General features: G+C 43.2%; 1 protein-coding gene across 6 annotated transcripts in view; it reads right to left on the minus strand.

The window, feature by feature from the left end:
• The window catches only part of FAM168A (family with sequence similarity 168 member A), a 199,548-nt gene that overhangs the window by 96,445 nt on the left and 78,474 nt on the right, over nucleotides 1-24,629 (minus strand). For all 6 annotated transcript variants that reach the window (XM_069808660.1, XM_069808654.1, XM_069808659.1 and 3 more), the window contains one exon: nucleotides 1,964-2,051. In XM_069808660.1, the coding sequence (XP_069664761.1) occupies nucleotides 1,964-2,033 (70 nt within the window). In that variant the 5' untranslated portion in view covers nucleotides 2,034-2,051. The remainder of the gene's footprint in view (nucleotides 1-1,963; nucleotides 2,052-24,629) is intronic.

Raw genomic sequence — 24,629 nt, forward strand, 5'->3', positions numbered from 1 at the left:
CTTGTTACATTGATCTGCCTCCAACTTTTTTCTCCAAAGTCATCCTGCACATCTGCCACTGATTTCTCTTCATTTACCACAGACTCTGGAAGACAAATGTCTGACGTCTGATGGTTTGGGTGAAACCAGTCTCATAGGGGCCACCTCGCCACGATCCCTGCCAGAGCTGGCGCAAGCTGGCCAAGGCAGACAATAGCTTTTTATATTTAAGTGCACAGTATAATCTTCATGGTGATTACCCAGCAGGTTATTTTAGAAGATAATATCCTATTAATGTTGCCATCTGACTTATTCGGAATGCAGTTCATGTAGAATTCATTCATCTAAACCAGAAATCACCCTCTAAAATTCTCCTTCCAGAAAGGTCAAGGTACAAATTCTATACAATCCACACCTCAATATTTATATAAAATCATCTTATCAAGTGCCAGAAGGCAGCTTCTAAAACATTCAGGGTTGTATGAAAGCAGATACAGAAAATCTACATTGAATGGATATTAAGGTGAAGCTTTGAACACCTGCCAAAAAAAAAAAATAGTAAAGGGATAGAAAAGTAGACTCTTGTCCAAACCATCCTTGTGTTGGAAAGCACAAAATTGCTGTTCTTTCCAGTGCAGGAAAAGAACTGTGCACTTATGAGCTCATTCTGTCACCCAAGCACTGTTGGAGTCTGCAGTCCTCTTACAACGGTGATATTTTTGAAGAGACTATTATTCACAGAGATTTTTTTTTTCCAAGCCTCTAGTGCTTTGACTGTGAGACCAAAGTTCCCCCGAGCTACAGTATCTCCAACAAAGCAGCATGCATAATTTTGATGGGGAAAAAGAAAGGGTGAATAAAAATGGGGCAAAATGCCTTTGAGGAACTCTCTACTCTGATGAGTATCAGACAGATCTCTTTGCAGCAACACAGCCAGCCCTACTGATCTACCAGCTGAAACAGCTACCAAAGTCAATGAGAATATTTTGTAAATGAAGTAGCTAAGAGCATTTGATGTTCATTTCCATTTGCTGGTGACCACTCTCCTCCTCAAAAGCACACTCCCAAGCAATTTCACACGTTGGGTAAAAGTCAAGACATACAACTGGCAATGCAAATATAAAGAAGGAAATCTTAACACAGTATGACACTTAATAGCTAATTACATTCAACAAAATGTTAGAAAAAGGAGTCTTCCAAGGCTGATTTTGTAAGGTGCTTACACAAGATCAGAAGAACAACTGCTGGTAAACATGATCCACAGGGAAAACTACAGATACACCTAAGCTGAGATTTTCTTTTTCCAAAGCACTGTTTCTTTCTGAGCTAAATTCTTTCCATATCAGTACACTTTAGTTCCCCGCTAGTTACATAATTATGGTAAACATATCTCAGTGCCTTTTTCAAGTATTAAAGATGACATTTTTAGACAACTCAGTTCTAAAGATGGACTTCAAACAGACATCAGACTTGCTGTTCAAAATAAGATTAACTCAATGAAAGCACGACTTGAAAACAAAAAAAATCAGTCAATAATGCAGTTTAAATCACCATCTGTAAGAATAACTGCATGTTCTTCAAATACCAGGCTCTCGCCTGTGGGATCCTCATTTCTACGGCAGGATTATTCCAGCACGTGCACCTGAGTCGTTCAGTTCAGCTCCGGAGGCAAGCCCTCCAGCTCCCAGCTGACTCCCCCAGCAACTTCTTGCCTGTATTGTTTGTCTACAGAAACCCCCTTTTGATCCTATTCTTTAGGATTTCCGGGGCATCCTCTTCTTATGAGTTCAGATCCATTTCTTCTTGCTAACCTTACTGCATTGGCTTTGCTGGAGAGTTTTTCTCCTGCAAGTCACGTTCCCATCTGGCTCCCTGATGGGAACTCTTTCTCCCTTCGTTAAGGGATTAATCACTCATTAATGATCATCTGCTCTCACCACTGAACACAGACATTCACGAAAGAGCCACTGAACACCGCTCCTACCTGTATACGCCATGTTCTTCGGGTTTCCATAGGGAGCCCCAGGTTGGACGGGGCTGTAAACAGGGTTCATGGTGGAAGACGGGGAACTCTGAGGACAAAAGAAAAGGAGAGTTGAGATGACTGCCTTACATTAGCTCCAGAGTCGTCTTCTGCGCAAAGAGTCTTCTGCTACCTGATAGCGTTACCACGTTATAATTCAAGACACAGAGAGCTGCAAAGGAAAGGATTTACAACTAGACGTTACAACCAGGTAGCATATTTAATAATTCAAGTTTTGGATCCCTCAGTTAATTCCCCTAACTTCTTAAGCGCTGCATATTCTGCCTACAAATGTACCTGGAGCAGATTGATCTTACATATCCCTGCCTTCAGGGGGGCTCAGGACTCATGACCCCACTTTTAGCTTGCGATGAACAAAGAGGAGAAGCCACAAATTGAGACAAGGAATTCTCCCCCTTGGAGGAGCTAATAGTTCTTGGGTGACAAAAACAACCACAAAGAAGACCTGACCTTTCAGAAATTAGCAGATAAAAGACCATTTGCTGCTGGCGAGATGGAGAGCAGCAAATATTTGTGAGCTTCTGGCGTGAGCTGACTACAATAACTTCGAGCCTAAGGCTTGGGTCCTGTTCAAGGCTGCGCAGGGCACCCAGTGCCACCCACCGCATCCCACTGCTGTCCCAGACAGGGAGATGCAGTCATAGACCTAACGCAAGCAATGAGATTTTAACAGCCCTTCTGTTTCTCTCTCCAATAAAGATGATGAAGCAGTGCCGGGTTAGCTTCTTGTGAGTTTTATTTAGAGGAAAGCAAGTAACTTGGGAATTTGTGTCTACTAACTGTCAGTTAAGCAACTGGCTCAGTTAATTATCTTAATGAAGCACATTCTCAATTCTGATTAATGGGAAAATCAGTCATTAAGCTTTATTAGGCGACGCACTTGTCTCCACAGCTATCTAGTGACAATTTCACACAAGAACCTCAACGATCTTGCTTCAAAATATGGGTTTTTTTAAAACGTATTATTTTACAGTTCATAAATAAAACCGTTCTTTCCAAACAAGTCTCTCATGATGGATGCACAATTTGTTAGATCATTAACTCCTTCCGCTTTACCTCAAGATAGTAAACAAGTCAAATGTTAAATGTTAGCACCAATTGACTTGACAACAATTACCACTTAATTAATTAGCCTTCCCTCCGCCCCCAAGTTAGCACAGAAGGAGCAATTCTCCAAGCAAAGGAAATCACGGTTATAAAGCGAACTGGAAGAGAAGGCTACACGGAGACACGTATTTACACCAGCGGCTTCAGTAATGCACGATGGAGCTCTTAAGAAGAACAACGGGAAAATCAATGCAAAACTTTACATCCGTGAGACATTAGCGCTGGGGATTTACATTCAAGCATAAGGGTTTTATGGCCATTTGGTCCTCGTGTCCCCAGGCAGTGCTGCGAGTCTCGGTGAGCCTGCCCCTGGCAAGCAGGCGTTTGCCTTCTGGCTTGAGTTCTCGTTTACAGGAAAAAACTCAACATCATCTATCTCTGAGACAGTGAACACCAGCTTCTGCAAGTGTGGGTTCAAAAGCCTGGCTTTTCGGCTGCCATATGGATCCCGTTCAACACAGGAGACTATTTCGGTGTAGGATGTGGCAGATACAGGACACACTCATACCTATACCTCAAACCGCACAAACGTGCACTTTATGTGTCCACATATGCTATATGATACCTACCTAGCACTACATTAAACATGCATATGAACATGAAATTAAAAAATCATCTACATTCATGAAAACTATCTTTTGTTCTCTAGTGAAAAAGAATGTGTTGATTTAAGCCCAACCACCACATCTCTATCGCATGTTATTTATCCAAACAAATCATGGCAGACGAGGCACCAAACTGAAATCCCTCTCCCTGTCCAAAGCATGTAGGACATGTTTCACCTTACTTTTTCAGTAAGTTGAAAGCATCTGAAAGAAGATGGTTTGACAGTAACAAGGTGGGGAAATGTGCTGCCCAGAAGTGCCAGCATGACCCAACGCATGAGGAGCATCTACTGCTGCTCTAAATGTAAGCCAAAAACCTCCTCCTTTTTACCCAAATGCCTCCATGGGTGACTTTCTTTTTTTGCAATTCAATTCCACCATCACCCTGCAATGCAGATTCCCCATCAATAGTAGGAATAAGGCAAGAAGGTGTTTTGAACTTTTAATGGTTGTAGAATATTCTGACAAGGAAAAGCACTATAAAAATCCAAAGATACATCTACATTAACAAATGCTTTGGTGCAATCAGACATGATCAGACAATCAATACACTTTGTGCTGAGGCTCCTATGGCTACACCCTCTGCGCTTTGAGGGTTTCCTTTGAACTAGATTTAATCTGGTTTTTAGTCTGGTCCCCACCTGACGCATGGTTTGAAGTTGTCTAAAGGACACCACCAGTATGTCCTTTACTGGTATGACCATCACCGTTAGAGACCTGTATGTTCCATGAGAGGTTGGAGGACGTGTGATGGGCAACTGGAGTGAAGCTTCTGAAAGAAATGTGGTCCACACACACCAAAACCACTTTGCATGCAGAAACAACAATGCAATTGGTGGGAGTCACCTTCAAAGTGCAGCACTGCTCTGAATTTGAACACCGGTAATACACGTAGCCTAAGGGTTACTACTAGTACAGGATGCTTTAAGTAATAGATGCCACAAACAGGACTTGAGAGAAAAAGGAGGAGAGAGGTGTCATAGAGTTGCAGAGATTTCCTGGCCATAATTAACTGTTAAATCACTAGTAGGACCCCTCAAGTCCAAACAAGAAATGCCCAGTGGGACAGGGAATGTGACAGATATCTATAAAAAAATAAATCACAAATGACCCGGAGAAGGTGGAGAGGCAGCACTCTTTCTTATAACCCAAGCAACTGGAGGCGTTAGAAGAAATAATTGTGTTGTAGGTTCAAAATAAGCAAAGAGGGTGGCTGGTTGCTTTGCTTGCCTCAGCACGTCCCTTGCTGCCAGGACGGTGGGATTTGGAGAGCCTCCCAAGGGACAGAGCAATTCCTCCTCTCCCCCAGACAGCCTTCCAGACAGGCGTTTAGGCAGTGAGGACCTTTCACCATCCAGCCACCCTTGTGTTCCCAGGAGAAAAGTCAATATCCAGGCTCCATTTTAGGTGCCTGGCCACCCAACTAACAGCACGACGCCTGACATCAGACTACGCTCTCAACAAACGTGCCCGTGGTGCTGAATGGTGCTCTTTGCATGGGGAGGAGGGGGCACTGGGAGATCCCTGCAGCAATACTGAAAGGCTGCAAAAAGCCACATCGTATTCATCAGTCGTGCGTGGGCACACGGCTCTTCGTGTTGGCCGTGACAGAGGACCTGTAAGCTGAGGATGTTCTGCAACAGAGCAATGAAGTGATGGGTCCATCTTACGCCCGCCCTGTATTCTCCTTCTCACACACACAGAGCCAGCCACTCACCCAGCTGAGCCTTCCTGCCCAAGAAATAAAGTTTATGAGGGTCCCTCTTCCCTCCAGGTGAATGTGTGTTCCTCCACCCAGGACCACACAGTGACAGCTGGACCTGCCCCTGGGCAAGGATGGAGTCAGGGCTGCATTTATAAAGTGCCTTGTTCAATGCAGTTATTTCATTTGTGCTTTTCTGGGTGTAAAGGGTACAAATAAATCATAATTTGGTGAAAATTACTGCTCATGCCTGGCTTGCATTAGGTGTTGTACCAAAGAGTAAAAAGAAACACTCTTATTGAGAAGGATGAAAGAAAATGCTTTTTAGATGAGATAAAGAGATTGTAATCATGTTAGGGGTTTGAGTGTACTGTGAGGAAGAGGTTTGTGCTTCCTCCCCGCTTGGTATGCAGGGTGTTATTTCCAGCCAGCATGAAAGAGTCCATACAAACGGCATTTCAGATGGATGATTTTCTTTCTTTTCAGCCCCTAGTATTAGAGCACATTCAGATGAGCTTCCAATACATTCTGCAAGACAATACCATTCAAAAATACATTTTAAATTCATTACAGGCACTGCATTGTGGCATTCAAAAAGCTACACTGAAATGGGAATAAAACAGGATTAGCAAAATTAAACCTCCTTTGCCACAGTAACTTGCAGCACTTGCTTGTGGCCATATATACACAACAAAAAGACTAATAGAAATGAATTATAAACAGACAAACACAAGTATTTCTCTATTGCACAGAGCTTCCACTGCTTCGTAATCCTCACAACACCGATGCTCGGTTGCTTAGAAGCTGCTGAGACTCCAGCAAGGAGCTGAAGGAGTAACTCCAGCAGGAATGCCATGGGAATAAGCTGCTAGCAAACAGTCTTGGGATACTTTCTGGCTGTAACCTGGTTACATTTTCATCTATTTTATCTTTCCTCTGAAAGTGCATGACATGCTTCCATCACACTAGGAAATTACTTCAGATGAAGGGTAAACAGAACTACAAGAGAGGTCAGGCGTCAGGCGGCCACCACGCCATCAGCAGGCCACCGCGCCAGTCAAATCGAGTTTGCATGGGGGATTTCCAAGCAGCACGAGAAGGCAAATGGAAATGTTTGTGCCGTGCACGCTGAGCTTGAACTTGCTGTGCTGTGAAGCTGCTGCAGAGCTACGCTCGAGTGCTCTCGCCTCGCTGGACCAGAGCTGGGCATCGCTCTCTGCATCGCGCTCTCCTGCTGCCGTCAAGGGAGCGGACTCTGTCCCGCATCCCTGGGACATCGCCTGCTTCATCCTCTTCCTACGGGAGAACTCGAAGCACTCGAGAACCGGCACAGTTACCACCACCACCTTCAAACTGCTACAGGTGCAAGACAACGGGAACATCTTACCCTGCTGTTTTTCTCTATCGTTAGTTTGCTTCGTGCCTTCGAAAACGCCGTGACCAGCTTCGCTGCTTCCCAAAGACATTCACGCCTTCCGTCTTCATACTGGTGGCCATCACTAATTTCTAACACGTAAATAAACTTTAACATAAGTATTTCTATGCACACCTTGGTGGAGCTGGCATCTTACACGCCTCTCCCACCCTGATATACAGCAATATAGGTATTTCCCATTTCTAGCATACAGAGGCAGAGGAAAAGAAGGACGACATTGAAGGAGATTTAAAAAATCCTAAAAGAAAAGAATAAACCCGGCATGCAAGATTTAGGAAGTTTATTAAGTTCTTATTTTCTTTTCAGACTAAGTAAATAAAATCTTTATAAACAGAGTGTTAGTGAGAAATAAATGCATTTTATGGGGTTCTTAAAACAGTGACACTGACAGGTGCATCTTTCAGGTTCTCAAAAAATTAAATAGTAGATCTAAACTTAAGTCCAATTGTAAAGAAAAGAGTAAATAATGCAAATGTGAGCTTTTCTGGATGACAGACACTTCTCCATCTTTCTTCATGTCAGTCCTTCTGTCAAGGTGACCCACCCTTTAACTTCCCATACCGCTTAGGTTGTGATTTGCCTTCATCTTTTGTGAAAATGGGATATAAGTGCTTCTGAGAGAAAATATATGTACCAAAAATTATTTATTTCACATAAGATGGCACAGAACCAAACATGAGAGAGTATGAACAAAGAAAAAAGGCAATGGAAAAAGATACGTTTCTTCCTTGATCTGCACATCACCTCTTTAAATTCATTTTATACAAATCACATGCTAATAGTATTCAGCCAAAGCCTCCTTGAACATGGAAAGACCTCCTGACCTTACACTGCATTCAAATTCCAATAATTTTCTGACAATCTTTCAGTTAAGTCATTTGAAGCTTGACCCTCACTTGGGATCCGCCAAACAATAATTAAATTAACTTCCAATTCATCTGCTAAAGGTTAATTTAGGCAAGCTACAAGGCTATGTCCCACCTTTCCCCCAAAAAACTCTGCTGTGACAGTATGCACGAGCTTGGAGATTCATAACACAACGTGGTTTTCCACAATTAACACCTCCTTTCTAATTTACTCCTTTTTTAGCTACACCGTAACTAAAAGTTGATTGAACGTATCTCACCTGAAGCAAAATATTTAACCTGTTAAAGACCTTATAAAAGAATCAGGTCAAAGTTGACACAATTTTAGTTAATCTTTTATTAATAAAAGTACTTTTTTAAAAATCAATTTAAAGAGGGAAACGAAAGGAAGGCCAGACTCCACAAAAAGTTTAAGGCTTCAATTAGCAGTAAATTATTAATGGTAGCTCCTGTTTGTACAGTATAATGTTCACTTTTACCTCTTCCACTGTACTTCAGCTATACCTTGATGTTTACAGAAATCAATCTAGGGCATCATTCCAGAGCCTGAATATTGCTTTTTTCCTTCCTTTTTTCTCCTCACTTTTCACTTTCAAAGAAAATTTCAGCTCTGCTCCAGCCTTGTTTTACCTAAATAACTGTAAACTCTTTTCCACAAACTCCAGCTCCCCAAAACCCGCAGCACCCTGCTTCACAAACCCATGCAGCTGGAGCAGAAGGGTCATCCTGGTCCTCAAACCATCCTACTGATACATCTATTGATACTCATATTGCCATCTTTATTTCTAAAGCACCCGTGAAGTGGTAGCTAGCAGCAAAAGCTAGGCAAGAAGCTTTTCTTCTATCCTGAGAAAACGCTTGCTATTTCAAAAATTCCACATTTGAAATGCACATTTGATTTCAGGCTTGCTCTCAGTCATGTCCTGGACCCTTTTATTCTGGGAGCGTTTCCAGTGGAAATGAAGATGTGCAGTGAAGCAGCGGTTCAGGAACACTTTAGCAGTCGATGTTACTGCACGCAGGCATGCCTTTGCTGATGTGAACCAGATTTGGGATGGCACGTCTGCATCCCTCAGGGGGTAAAGGCTTGCAGACAGCATCAGTATCCTCCACGCACAGACCATCTTTAGAGGAAAGATACGCTGCACGGTTTTACTCTCCAGCCAAGTTTTGAATTAGAAGAGCTAGTTTAAATAATATTCCCTCCATTCAAGAGATGGCAACTTTAAGGGAACACATAAAAAGCATGATATAAAAATATCTGAAGCGTAGTCATCGCCTGATGCAATCAAGACGTTCAATGTATGAACACGGATGGCGTTGAAGTCAGCAGTAGAGCTAATGCAGCTGGTGATTAACACCACGTCATTTCTGTATGGTCTTTCATGAGGCTCTGGACGTGACTGAATTGCATTACTCATTAATTACACTGACGATGTATTTTCTTCATAGGTACTTCATGTCACGCACTTTCAGCGATTGGAAGGCGTTTGCATCCGGCTAACTCCAAGGAGTCCCGGGGCTTCGTCAACGAGCCGCTGTCCCCTGCCACAGGGGTGTTACCAGCTCGGACTACGTCAACAGGGGAGCAGAGACGGGAACGGTAGGATGTTAATGACCACCATGGACCAGCGGAACGGTTCGCACCCGATGAGACCCGAGCTGTTCAGCTGAAGCTGACCCTGATGGAGGGAAAGAATTAAACCAACTGGAAATGCTGCAGAGCACGAGATTTCAATGCAGCACTCGACCTACCCAATCTCAAAGACCAGCAAAGGGAAAACAAAAATGAGCTGGATCATTTACAGTCCTACAGCATCTTTCATACAGATCCACCGCCAAACCAGGGCAGTAGCACCCAGCTGTTCGCTGAGGAGACACAGGAGGTTGGCACGGGCTAGCTGGGAGTCACCTAGCCAAGCTCATAAGGAGCCACATTCCCACACCTATTGCCTCCTCTCCAATAAATAACTAAATAAACCCCCACACCTTTCATTTGAGAAAAGTTTGACATCTATAACAGGAACAAGCCCTTGTGTCTTTATTGTATGAAAAATTAAACAGCTAATTTATAAGCACAAAGCAGCTCTTGACTTTGGAATTTGCTGATCTCAGACTGCCCAAAAATAAATGCTGAGGCAGGAAAAATCTTGACCTTTCATTTGCTGAAGTTTATGATCTACTTAAAAGCCAGAGGATCCAAAAAAATTTGGTGATTCAATTATGCTAAATAGCATATTAAAAAATAATAAAGGAAATCCTTGCCCTAGCCTGAGAAAGTGAGAGACAGACAAGGAAGACAGGATCACTTGTTGCACTTGGTGCAACAAGAGGTTGCTCAGTGAGCCTGAACGTGGCATGGCAAAATAGGTATATATCCTATTTTTTTCATTAGGCAGAACTTATAAAAATACCCTTATGGACCTCAGTAAATGAGAAACCAGTTCCCCTGTAAGAAACTTCAGCAATGAGAAAAAAAAATTATGCTAGCACAGCTGATGTTATATTAGCTTGTTTCCAGAGAAGAAAATGTCTGTACGCAGATGAATTCTGCGCTGTAAATTCCTGGCTTTATATCTGCAAGACTGATGGGTTTCACCAGCAGGTAACCAATAAATAAATGTATTTTAAAAAATATCTAATATATCTGTCCCTGTGTGTCCAAAACCATTCTCAGTAGTTTTCAGACGACTTCCTTGATACATTCCTATTAATTTCTTTAACTTGAGGCCTTGCTGACTTTTCCTTTTGAAATGAACCCTGCTGTACTCTTGTATTTAGTGCTCTCGTTCTGCCCTCCAACCGAGCCATATCCTCCTCCAGCTGATTATCTCGATTCTTTTATCTTCACAATCCTACTTCATTGTGTTTTGCTGAAAAGACTTCCCAGGACATGCGGTCTGAAGACTCTTCTCTCTGCTCCTTTCTTTCCACGAAAGATGGCTTGGAAGATTCAGGTTGGCCATTAGGAAGAGCCTTTTGACTAGGTGGGTACTGCGTTACTGGACCAGGCTGACCACAGATTTGCTGGAGGTTTTCAGGACTGGTGTAAGCAACGCCATGCTTGACCCAACCTGGGGCTGGTGGGGTTGGACTGGGTGGCCGCAGATGTCCTCTCAACCAGCATTTCATCTCCGGCTCAAAACAGTTTGTGCTGTAACTAATTTCTCTGACTTCCACCTCCCTCCACAGTCTCAGGCTGTAACCTTCTTAGTGTCAGATGTAATCGCTTTCCAAAGACTTTGGATTCTTCCTGATGGCCTCCAGACAGAAGTTTCCTTGGCACTTGGTAGGACACCAGAAATCTTGGAGGGGTGGCGGGGAGAGGGTGGCATTCACACTTTTCCATTGATGGATATCTATACTGTAGCATATCAGTCAAACAGACAATGTTAAGATGCCCCACAGGACCATGAAAATTTACATACCACATCAGCATGATGCTAAGCAAGCACTAAGTAGCATCTAACTGACATTTTTGATTAACTTTGTGCAGAATTTGACCTACCATAAAATTATTGAGGCTTTGGTTAGAAAATTTCCCTGGATTATAAACATCTATCCTGTAACATCACCCAGTCACTATAAAAAAAGCAAAATAATATTCTTAGTTATCTTTCTTATATGAGACTTCTCTCGAGCTGCTTCAGACATTTCTCACAGTCAACCATTGCTCCTTCTCCTAAGAGAAGCTACACTTTAGCAGCAGACACAAAAACAATATTCATAAAAATCAATTTATGTTACTAATAAATATAAGCTTCCCCTCTTCCAAGCTCTTTCAAAATATTAAATAATCCATCACTACTGCAGCTTCATTTTACAGATGCCGAGAAGCCTGCAGAAGAGCGTTGAGATGATGGGCTCAAGGTAAGCAAGACCATACTGGCAGGACCAAGATTCAGCTCCCGAGCACCAGACTTGCTGCCATCAGTCTATTGTTTTCAATAGAGAAGACTCAAGTATTTAAGCATGTTTCGGAAATGGAGGCTCCCATCTCAAAGAGTTTAAAGCATAATTTAAAAGTGGGATGTGGTCAGCTAGAGAAATACCAGGGTGGAAAAAGAGTTGAAGGCGACACCATTACAGCAAGCTGAGGAGGCAGTCGCTTGCAGACGGCATATCCAAATAACGCCAGCTGCATGAACTCTTGTTTTCATTTCAGGCTACAGTATCACATTTTCTTCTTTTCCACTGGGTCAAACTAAACTGTATTAACCAATTTCTAACAGAAAAATTTCAATACCAGAAAAAGTCATGTTACCCTCAAAGATGTGCTTTAATTTACATTTTGCTCCAAAATTTCCAACCACTACCACTAATTACCTTCCTTCGATTTTTGTAATTACTCCCCTCAGTATGGGAGAATCACTTTCCAACCATATCCTGAATATTGAAAACATCACTCCTTCCCACGCACTGCAATAGGATAAAGATCTAAATTTGTTTCTGAGTGGATTACACCGTACAAAGTTGACATACCAGAAATACAATATTCCTGGAATTAGAATCAGATGAAGGCAGAGATGTCCTTTTAATAATAGATGGGTCAGAATCCTCTCGGCTTTATTTGGTCAGCGTTCAAATCCACCGCACTGCAGGTTTTGACTGCGTGATTTATGACTTCCAGCCATGGTTGTTCCTCATTGCCCTCTAATGATCTCCTCCCAGGTCCTGTATTCTGGTCGCAGGCTTTCTTCTCCGGTCAAGACTGGAAACCCAGCGCAAGGTTCAGGAGCAGGGGGATGCTGGAGCCATCCTCCGGCTCCAGCCCCATTCCCCTGGCAGGCAGCACAGCAAATCCTTCCCTGCCCTCTCTTTTCCTTTGCTCATGCCGATGCACGGACAAAGACGGGGTATAGACACTGGGAAAAATGAAGATTAACAGTGCAAATGGAACGGATCAATCCTCTGTAATAGTCTCTTCTTCCTTAAATGTTTTGCAGTCTTTGTTCTAAAACAAAGCTGTACCGGGGAAGACGAAGGAGAGCACAGGCTAAATCTGTTAGCGGAAAGGCAGCTTTGGCAAGAGGTCTGTTTATCATTCTCTTTTTGTAATTTCGTGTTGGCAAGAGGTACTGTATTAACAAGCCCAGGAGACTGAAAGTCTTTCCTACCCATAGGACAGGCAGACGCTGGCATTCGTTCACTCCGTTTGGAAATCAATCTACATGGAAGAAGAACAACAACAGACCCCAGATTTATGCTGGTCTTAGTGCGCCTGGTGCTACTAAGGACCACCAATACCTGGCTAATATACGTGGCAACTTGTTACCACTTGAAAAATAAGTAAAAGAATGCTGTTAGCTTTTTCGGGTGAAAGCTGCCAAGTGACGAACAAACAGAACTTCAGAAAATAAGATACTCACAACAATCACAGGCAGACCTCAGGCAGGGTTTTTACTTCCTAAGGAAATATGGGACAGTCTGGGCTAAAAAAAACAAAGAGGGATGCACACCCAAAGGCAGCGGTGTTGCAATTATTATTACAAGCCATCAAAATAAAGATTATTCAAACTGAAAATATGAAATTAAGTAGTTGATTTAAATTCTAAAGACTTACTTAATCACCTTCAGCTCTCAAACATCGAAGTGGAGTGGGAGACCGGGTGTCCTACAGCTAGCTCCCCTCCCCTGGCCCACAAAAGCTTTGCACTGCTTTGGCTGAAGGTTGAGCAGCGCTGGTGGGGATCACCGCCCGATCCCAATGTCCCACGCATCTCACCAGCTGCCCAAACCCAACTGCCTCCATGACCAAACTGTGCTGTGCTCCTGGGCGGCTGCGGGTGCATGAAGGAGCCGACCTTCAGCATCCTCCCTCCCTACCAGGAATGCCTACCTCCTTCTGTACATATGCCCTACTGCTCTAGTACGTATCCAACTCACACCATGTCCGAATTCTTTACTACTTGCTATTTCTTCTATTGACTCTGAGCCTAAGCCTCTATGGGTGGATGCTGCAAAAATATGAGGAAAAACAACATATAACCAGCGTAAGAGAAAGAAAGTTTGCATCAGATGACTTATCAATCACTTGAAATTTTTAAATGAAGGCTACATATGTTTATAAAGCTGTACTAAGTCTCAAACACAAATTAAACATTCAATACAGGAATTACCAAAGGTTAGTAGCAGACACTATACAAGAGACAGGAGACCAAGATCTGTGAATGTATGATATGACTCTATAATGCATGCAATATGCAGTCAATTAGCATATTTGTTTCATAATCACTGTAAAAACCAAAAATCTTTCAGCCTGCCATTACAGAGGATTTTGCAGTGCTTTTATTCACCTAAACACTCATTCAGGTTTCCAGTGAATATACCCAGCCCAGGAGGCCAAAACCAGGAATGCTTTTGCAGCACACACAAAGAAAAGGGCTGAAAGGCCACAGCAAGTCAACAATTAAGACTTTTCATAGATTTCCGGACTTTCCTTCCCAAACTAAAGAGTGAGAAGAGATTCAATGAAGTTTGAAGGAGCTTACAGCTTGCAGTTTATATCAGAAAAAAAGAATTGCTAAATCCCCAGCCGATGATTCAGGCTGGCCAGACAACCCAGCTTTGCTTTCTTGTTTTCCATCCGGGGGGGGCAGGGGATAAGGCCAGTTTGGGGATTGAATGGCACAGCAGAAACTAAAAGCAGAGCAGTCATTCCCTTCTTCCTTAAAATAACAGTGTATGCTGACATTAAAAAACAACTGAAAAAGTCTTCGAGGTCTCTCGGAAATGTTTAAAAGGAAAAGCTTACTCTGAAGCAGCTAAGCAAATATTGGTCTTCACACGTGAACATTTCTATTCACCTCAAATTGATTTCTCCTGCGTGTGAGGTCAAGGATATGTGGAGTCATTTGAACAACCAGGGCTTCAGCATCCGTGTGTAGGGGAAAAAAAAAAAAAATCCTAGTGTTTTGTTTAAAATATTAACAATGTGATACTCACGTGAATCCAATACGAGACAATGCTCTCGGTATCTAAGAGTGAAGTAGGATTTCCAGTCGCAACTACCGATATTTTTGATAAAAGCAATACGAAAAAAACTAACACATTCAATTGTCGAGGATATTACACAATGTTAAAACTCAAGAGGGCATCCAGCAATGATATGATTAGTTTAATTCACTAATCTGTCATTCATATTTGTTTTGGCTTGAAGGATGCCGGAGCCTCCACACTGAGACCTACAATGCCTTTCAACATAGTAGTGATAAAAATCTTATTTTCTATCAGTGTCCCTTTGATGCTAAAAAAAAGAATGTCTAAAAGTTTCCATTTGCCACAAAATGCCTTTATTTCATGTTAATCCCTATTGTAAGAAATCAATTTTGCAATTTAACAGATTCAGTGAATTTCTGTTTTTTAAATATCATCTACAGTCAACAGGTTATCCCATATCTTACACACATGCTGCCACCACAACTTGGAACATCTCTACAAGATCTGTTTCATTGTCAGCTTGCCTAAGCTTTCTGCATTTTTAATATCATTTCAGTAGTATTACAGGTACAAAGGCGAAAGTTTAACTGAAAACAGAATGTATAATCTCCGTGTAATGGCCTTCTACAAAATACACTGAAATTAAACTTTAGCATCTACCTATGTCTTCACACCATAAATAACCTAGCAGAAGTAAGACACCAAAACATACACTTGCTGCTGCCTTATACCAAAGCCAACACGAAATCAAGCGCTTGTGCATGTCCAAATAAATAGTCAGGGGGGTATTACCTATGACCAATAATTTAATTAGTCTTAGAATTCAGTGCTGCAGCTATTTTACAACACACTTAGGTGTAGGCTTAAACCCAGGTGAGTTTAAGCACACAGAGATGTCTGTAGCCTCACAGCTTTACATTATAAACTCTACAGAGCAAAGTCTTTTGTATATTCTGCAAAGATCCTCGCATATGTTAGACAGTGATTACATGATTTACAGAGGCACACCCCTTATTTATGCATTTTGAAAAAGAAAAAGAAAAAAAAATCAGGCCTTTCATTTGCAACCAATTTGTGACACATTTATTTTCATGCTGATAAGCATCATCTCTGTACATAATAACCTTTTTGCCATCATTCTTCATAACAATTCAATTCATATCTTAAATTAACTCTATCAATCATACAACAGGTGCACACCACCTACTCAAGAGATTTCCTTTCTCCAAATTTTTCTCTACTCTGACAATGCCCAAATTGATATTACCTGTGATGAAAAACACAGCCTGGTAGGGGACTAATTTTGGTAAGATTCACTCTAGTTTTAAATGAATTCACAGGTTTGTTTTTACATGCTTGGAAAATAAGCTCAATATTCCCAGGCAGTGTTTTGTGAAATATTGGATGGCATGGTTTTTTTCTTAAGAAAGAACAGGAATCGAGTTCCTGGTTTCAGTTCAAAGATTAATTCAGTTTTAAGAGACAATTTCAACAGCAAGGAAGAACGATGCCTGGAAAGCTAACAGGGAACTGGGATCTAGAAAGAATCAAATATATAATAAGCATAGCAAAATCCCCTGCAGCCCAGAAGGCAGCACACCCCATTAGTAAGACAGAAACCAGGCTGGATGTGCATCCTCTGGAAGACCAGTCCTAAGACGCTCGACAATGTGACCGGCACAGAAAACAGAGGGAGAGCACAGGGCAGGACCTAAGTGATCTTCACATGGATTGCCAGGCAACACAGGCAAAAAAAAATGTCCTTGATGGAAAGAAGAGGAGGGCAAATTGTGAGAGTAATCATGACCTCTACGATCTGGAGAGCCTGGGAATATACACTTCATAAAGAACGAGCATTACACAGCAAGACACTTCCCCAAGGTCCCCCCTTTCTTTCTTTTTTTTTCCCCCCAAATAGACTTCCTTCAATAACTATTCCTTTTCAATTCATAATATACACTTAGGTATTATATTTAAATATAAGTTTTATATTTAAATTTCTTTACATATATGAATTAATTTAAACAGAATGGTGCATGTGTGGAGAAGTCAGAGCAGAGTGCATGACACCTCATGAAGTATCTCAATATAAATTTCCTGGGCACAGGGGTCCCTGCATTACTGGGGCCATGCTTCCCCCGCCAGCACCCTTCAATGTGCAAAATGATCCCAGTCCAATTACAGAGGAAGATGCACAACATACGGAGAGGAAGATGCACTTTGCACCCCTCCATTTTCTCCAGAAATAATAAAGCAATAGTGCCTAGATTTAGATATCTGCACAATAGTGTCAGACTTTTCCCTCTAATGTGGCTGAAGGCTACAAAAATGTAATTAGAAAGCTTTCTAGGAGTGGCACTTTAATTTCACCCTTAGGCAATCTGTTTGCCACAGGCAAGCAATTAAGTGAATGTGTACCTTCAGCGTTTAAGCCCTTTGCAGAAGCAGCCCAGGTTTCCCCCAGCTAGCACTATTAGTTTTCAAATTAACATGAGACCACGCTGAGCGCATACAAAACCGCAGGTATTTTAGACCTGCGTGCCGCATGGATGAGTAGAGCCTTTTTCACCTCTTGGCAAAGCTGCCATTGATGCTCACTGGTCTCACATCCCTTCTTTGTTCAGATCAGCCTACACAGAAAGCATCCGTAAAAAGATGAAGCATGTGCCTGCACCTCTACTGGCTTTTTTATCTGATGCAAAATACTTGTTACTGGCTGAAAGAGAAAGAAAGGTATGATACTGAAGAACAGGAATGACAGTTTTTGAAGGATTTTATTCTGCAGAGAGAGGTGAAACCTCCAAGCATTTGCACTGGAGAACACCAAATCTTGGCAGAGGCAAAACTTCTGTCAAGGCAGCCCTGTAGAAGGACCAGAGCAGAATATCAGGTGGCCAATGTCACTGAACTCTGCTCCTTCTCATCCCTTCCAGCAGCACCAGCTCCATAGCTACGCTCCTGAGCTCTTGCTATCGGCTGACCCAGGACTTGTAATCTCCTTCTGCTGGAGTGTGTTTGATACAAATGCTAATCCTCCTGATCTGCAATTCACTGTTGCCATCTGATTTTGAAAATCTTCTGCAGACATTGGAGGGGGGGAAACAGAAAACTGAACACGAGAGAGAACTGCTAAGTCTGTGCTGCCAGTTACTGGCAATTAAGAGGCAAGCAAAAATACTCATCAGCCCCTGTATCATCTTGCAAATCTGAGTCAACATCATTGACAAAGTCAGCTTCCCATGCCTCTTCGCCTTTCTGCATCACGTTGTGTCCAGCCTGCTTGTCTCCATCTCATGGCTATTGAATACTCTGCGTGAAATGAGTTAATGATTTCAGTCTAGATCATAGTAAGTGGACATTCACATCCACAATGGGCAGTAATTGCCCCATTACTGGCTGTTAACAGGAGATCACACATACAATCAAACGACCCACCGACTGAGCCACAGCTGCCCATGCAGGGAGAAAACTGCCACGATCCTGCCCCAACTCTGTGCGACATGAAGAGCGCTTCGTAGCTTCAAGGTCTGTAGATCAGGCACTGCTCACCATTAAATTCACCCTGCCCTCAACATAAGTGCATACAAATTGCAAAATAACGTTCAGCCCTGATGGAGCTTCCTTCCTGCAGCGTGGACCACAGTTGACACAGCAACCTTCACAAGCATCGTGATGGACTCCAACAGATGACAGTCCGTGCACGTAGCTCATGAGGAACTTTCCTCCACAGGTGCTATGTGGAGGAGGAGAGTCTCCCTAGAGGTCTAGAACAACCAAAATAGCACACTTTAAGTTCCATATCTATCATTTGTATTATTAAAATGTCAGGTAAGGGCTTCGCGACAGTCTAATGGCCAACTGGATACGGTGAATCTCCTGTACAGAATTATTCTTCTGATGCTGATTTATAAAATATTGTGACAATCTTAAAAATCCTGGGATCAATAGGAAAGCCATTTAAACTGAAGAATGCTACTTGAGAAACGCAAGAGGACTGGATTAGAAACGAAGAGGGGGAAATTACAGAGGCGGAGGGAAGTGCTACAAAATGCAAAAGCAGCAAGTAGATCTCAAAGTTCAAAACCAGGAACAGAGGAGGCTGAGTCAGAGCAGCTATATTTGGTATAAATCCAGAAGAATCATTCCTAAAATAGGTTAACAAAATACTAAGAAGGAGAAAAAGGAAATTCCATCTTGAATATAGAGAGAAAGACTTCATCTCAGAGAGTCTTAACACGGTAGGAAAAGCTCTGGGGTCACTAGCATCCAAAGCTAAAGAAACACTGGTGTAGCTGAAGCAGATCTTTGTTAAACATAATCCTGGAATTACAAAAGAGCCACATAAAAATACAACTCTATTTCCAATCTTGTAATCCAGTATTTAACACTTGCTTTCACTAGAAAAGAAAAAGCATCCTGTGTTTTTTTTTAAGGCTGTTCAGTGTTTTTTCAAAAAACAAAGTAAGGCTTCAGATGAATGCAGCACGAACTCTGGTGTTTTACTTTCCCAGGGGTAATGAGACCGAGAAAATATGTGCAGCCCAGGAAAGGTTTGGGAACTCTCAATATTCCCAAAAAGATGGGGCTCACAGCTGCTTCAGCAGCCTCTGCCCTGCAGGGGTGGCCTTTTTAGCAAGCAGAGGCTGCCGTGAAACAGCCGACGACCTCAGATCATCTCCCGCAAACCTCTTTCGCTGCATGTTCTCCATATACATCACGCTTCATATCCTGCACGACTTTGGCAAATCACTCAATCATTTGGCTGTTAATTACAGCTACACATCGCTTTTTTCTCGGCATCAGACTCCCAGCAGTTATACATCTTATTCTGTTTTACTTCTGTTAACCTGATGTCTACCCCCATGTCCCACTTCCCAAGAGCCGGCTGGAAGCTGTGTGGCAGCTAGGGTGGGTTTAGCTCCCTCCTGACCAGCGGAGGTGATTTTGAGGTGGTTTGGTTAATGAGGTGATCTGCTGGTCCATGCCTTATATATCCTGCCTATATTCCTGACATAGGTTGTAGACTTCACACAGGTCTGTATAATTTCCTGACAGACCCATCACCAATCAGTCCAAAGACACCAACTACCAGAGGTTTCAGGTTAATCTAAAGCTGCTCCACATAATTAAACTAGCCCCAATTCCTGAACTATGTCACGAATCCTTTATTGGGGAGAACATATGCAGTAAATCAAGAATACAGATCTTTGTGAAGCATACTCTCTAGTTTACCTGAAAGCTACAGGCCTGATGGAGACATTACCGCAAGAAGTCCCACAGTCTGGTTGAGAGAAAGCCAGGCTAGATGCATTGAGCAAGCCCTTCAAGCCTCTAAAAACCTATTAAATCTGTTCAGCGGGGAGGCTGAGGAAAGCCTCCCCGCAAGGGAACGCAACTGCCTGTGCCTCGGCAGCTCACCCACGCTCACTGTCAGGGCTTGTTCTGCTCCCTAAGTTGCAAACAAGCTGAAGATGAATCATTACGGATCCATGGACTTTCAGAACAAAGGATCATTTTTCTTTACCAATCTTCCGTTATCTTTTGGCTGGCTGGATGAGCACTACTGTGCCAAGAGCAGGTATTTCACCCACAGATACTACAAAGACATTTACAGGCTTGGATTCAGTAGGAGGACAGCAAGAAGTGCTAGTTCTTCACTCAGCATTGCCCTGAAATACATCACGTTCCCATAACCAGCATGGCTTTTAATCTGTCTCCCAAAATAAACTACCCCATTAGGAGTAGCCAAGTTTCTGTAATTTCCAAAGCCGTTCTCAGTAGTCTCTTTTGGACAGTTTTGCTATAAGCGTATGAATGTTTTTAATTTGGTTCCAATGCTGTGAACAATAACTTTTTACTTGTTAATGTGTGGATTTGCACTGATTATTAAATGAGGCATGAAAAACAAACTAAATTGCACTTATTCGAGTTTGCATCAGCGGAATGCTCTCCATCCCAGTACTGGAGCACTGTGACAGCTGTCACACACAAACCACGTACCAGCTTTATGAGAGACAGCAGTCGAGCATAAAACAAGGCAGCTCTAGGGAGCACAGCCTGCGCTCATCACCGTACACTGGTACCCTGGTAGTATCGCAGCAGAGGAGATACATCCAAGGAACAAAGATAGCAGTCATGTAGGTGTCTACAGGCAGCTCTTCTTGGCCATCAGGGCAGCAGGAGCTTGACGAAACCAAATGGTGAAAGAGGAAGAGGAGGAGAGCTGCCACCAAAGGACAACTGGAGGTGGACAACAGCCTCTCCTACAGAATGAGAAACAACACATAGGGCAAAGATAGGCTGCAAAGGGCTTATGTGTGAAAAGATTGAGGAGGGGAGGCAGCAGAAGGATATAAACAGAGGGATGACTTGGTCAAAGGACAATCAAGGAAATAATTTCTGTGGTCCAAAGGATAAATAGCAACTTACAGAGTCCTCTTCCAGCCTACCACCACGATGGAGCACCACCATTAGCCTGTTAGCTATCAGATCTGAAACTGAGTAATTTGGAATAAACAAACACAAACATTACAATTTAGTCCTCATGGGTACAAACACATCCTGCAACCCCTGTCCAGCTGAAAGGAGAAGTGTCACCTCCCTCGCACTGGCTTTGAGCTAACAGACATGACAAATGGGATTACCTACCACTGTCCTATTTACAGAGGAGTTGGTAAGCTGAAGGTAATAACATGCACATTATCGTCCAAACAGCCTTGCTATAAAACCTACAGTCAGGTATCTCCTTGTAAGATACAAGTTCCACCTCTATCAGAAAAGATACAGAAAAAGGAAGATTTATGGTTAAAATACCAAATAACATCCTAAGGGATCTGAGTTTAGTTCCCAGAGGTACCTCTGATGGTGAGATAGGGACACTTCTTTCAAGAGATATTAAGAGCACATGGAATGGTACAAGCTGCCGCAGCAATTCCCTATGGATGTACCCGTCTGAGCTGCCAACAGACCTGGAGATCCACAGAGTCCCAGCCAAGGCTTTGCTGGGTTTTGTGTCAGTGGTATTAATGGATGCTTCAAGGCTTGTAAGCTGGCAAACACCCTATAAAGAGCTCCCTCACCTCCCGAAATTGCATATGAGCAGTTTTGGGAATAAAAAAGAGATACTCTGGAAGAGTTTCGAGAGTGACTTCTGTTCCAGGGCAATGCACTTCACCGAGGGTAAACAGCATTATGGAAAGAACAACTAAACTATCTTGGCCAAGGAGGCCAAACAAGGAGGGCTGGAGTTTTCCAGCCAGGTGGCCAGGATTTCTCCAACCCCACATATTCCTGGAGAATCTCAAGATCCAGAAAGCAGCTGATTACTCATCAAGCAATGAAACCATCTCTGTGGACCACTTCTTCCACTGCACAGACACAATTAGCATCACCAGGAGAGGTGCCCACAGAATCTCTCATCACCATACCTGGAATATGAACTGGCAATGGCAACCCTTAAGCAACGAGGAAACAAAATTATTTGTCTTTTAAACTAGGAAGAAAATAACCTCATTTTCCACTCCTTACTTTAGCAGTCTCAGCAGCTGTGGCTGCATCCAGACAGCCAGGGACACAGCAGCGCAATATTAGTCATCGTTTTACCTGCAACATGTGGGAGCCCAGCAGAAGCAGAGGGGTGATGAAGAAGACTCAGCAAAACGAGCTCACTCTCTCCTGCAGCAAAGAGAGAGATCTTGAGCAGCCATGAATCCCAGGGCAGGGCAAATAGGAATATATAAAAACCTAATGGTCAGACCAATGAAATGAGACACCAAAAGACAACTTAAACTGGCATCCTACCTCCAAAGGATGCCAGGCATGTAAGGATACATGGAAAGGACAAGTGTGCTGTGCTGCTCCCTCACAGAGCACTCCTCAACTCTAGCAAATTGCTGTTCACAGATTCCCTGAGAAAGAAGGATTCAGCAGCCCTTGAAGACCTTTTCTGTGAACTCTTCCAGTCACTTCTGAACCAGTGCAAGCTCTTGCCCTCTGCACCGCACTGGTGCTATGAGTTCGACTGCTGAACCACATGTATGCAAAGAACAACTCTTTTCTAACAAGCCTGCTGCCAGTTTCACTCAATGTCCCCCAGTTCTTGTACCGAACAGACAGCAAGTAAGGACCGATTGCTTGCCTTCCCTATACTACTCATGATTTTATAGGCATGCAACCTTCAAATATGTCAGGAGCGTATATATGCTGCCATGCCTGCCACTATGGTATCCCTATGTCTATACTAACAGCACTTAAGTGCAAGGATAGACATCTTCCCAGTCATAAGACAGAAGAAGGTGGCTCTTCTCAGCCTGGAGAAGAAAAGGCTCCAGCGAGACCTTATAGCAGCCTTTCAGTACTTAAAGGGGGCTTATAAGAAAGATAGGGACAGACTTTTTAAACTAAAAGAGAGGAGATTCAAACTAGATATAAGGAAGAATTTTTTTACGCTGACGGAGGTGAAACACTGGCCCAGGTTGCCCAGAGAGGTGGTTGATGCCCCATCCCTGGGAACGTTCAAGGTCAAGTTGGACGGGGCTCTGAGCAACCTGATCTGGTTGAAGGTGTCCCTGCCCATGGCAGGGGGGGTTGGACTAGACGACCGCAAAAGGTCCCTTCCAACCCAAACCACTCTGTGATTCTAAGAACAAAGCATGACTAGATGCCTGCAAATCTGAGCACCCTATTTCCAAAGAAGAGATTACATCAAAGCTTATTTTTAGAGCAGTTTACAACCCAAGTTCCTTAGTCAGTAGAGAAAGGCATTCATTAAAACACAGCCACAAGGATATCCCAAGTGATCTTTTTCTCTTTAGTCACTTTCGCTCAAATTAAACTTCAGCCCCAGCCAGCTACTGAGCTCTCACCCAATAAGGCAAGGATTAGGTAGTCCAGTTATATTTCTACCCCAGCTGTCAACATCTCCACCAAAAGAAGCCTCCAAAAGCATGAGATGTCATTCTAGCAAGCACAGGAACAGGAACCCACCCTGTGGACACATCCCAGCCTTGTTCCACTTGGTACCTCCTTCTTCGCCAAGCAAGGACAGACATCCTTCAGAATCGGTAGCAGCTGCTGCTGCGGTTCTCCCCCAGGGTTTCTGCTGAATTAGAGCTGCTTTTAGCAAGTTGCTCACATTTGTTTCTCTGTGAGCAATAGGAAGCCTTGTTCAGAGGTCAGTCAACAAGCATTATTGATCGCTTCTTACAGCACCCAAAACTCCACTAAACACTACACAATACAGATAAAAATAGCAATGAACTTTGTTCCCAGAAGAAAGAAAGAACAAACATTGCACAGCAAGGAGCAACAGCCCTAGGGCTAGTTTGTGCCTCATAAAGCAGACGGGCTCTAACGAATGACCCTGGTGAAATTGGGAGGGCCAGCTGACCCTGGAGCCAGCCGCCCGCTGCACCCTCTCCTTCCCTCCCCTGCTTCAAGGCAAGCACACACGAACGCAGAGAACTTTTATTCCCCCTCCTTGTTTGCAATAACAGCAGAGCCCGCCGAGAGCCGAAATAGTTTATAGCTGGCAAAGGACTCCACAGCAAGCCGCTCAGAGGAGGGAGGAAGCAGCAGAGCTGGGAGGGTGCCCGTCTCCAGACAGAAATTTGCAGACAGACGCGAAGCTGCTCTGCTTACGCTCAAACCGCTCCAAGCCGCACGAATGTCGCTGGTGCAGCGCCTGCTCCAGCCACGGCGGTCGCTCCCAGGGCTGCGCTAAAGGCGCTGGCACGCTTTCGGTCGGCTCCGAGCACGGGCAGCGCAAGCTCGCATTGGCTTGGGATCTCTGGCAGTGCTTCTCCTTGCAACCCGTCATCTAAAGAGGGACACTGAAGGAAGCAACAACTGAAACTTCGGTAAGATTACAAAACACAGCCTAGCGTGGAGGTTTTGCCCTTTGAGAAGCACCTTTCTTCCAGCCTCTGTAATAGAAGTGCATCCTAAGGAAGAA

This window comes from Haliaeetus albicilla, chromosome 20, assembly GCF_947461875.1.
Source record: "Haliaeetus albicilla chromosome 20, bHalAlb1.1, whole genome shotgun sequence".
Classification (NCBI taxonomy): domain Eukaryota; kingdom Metazoa; phylum Chordata; class Aves; order Accipitriformes; family Accipitridae; genus Haliaeetus; species Haliaeetus albicilla.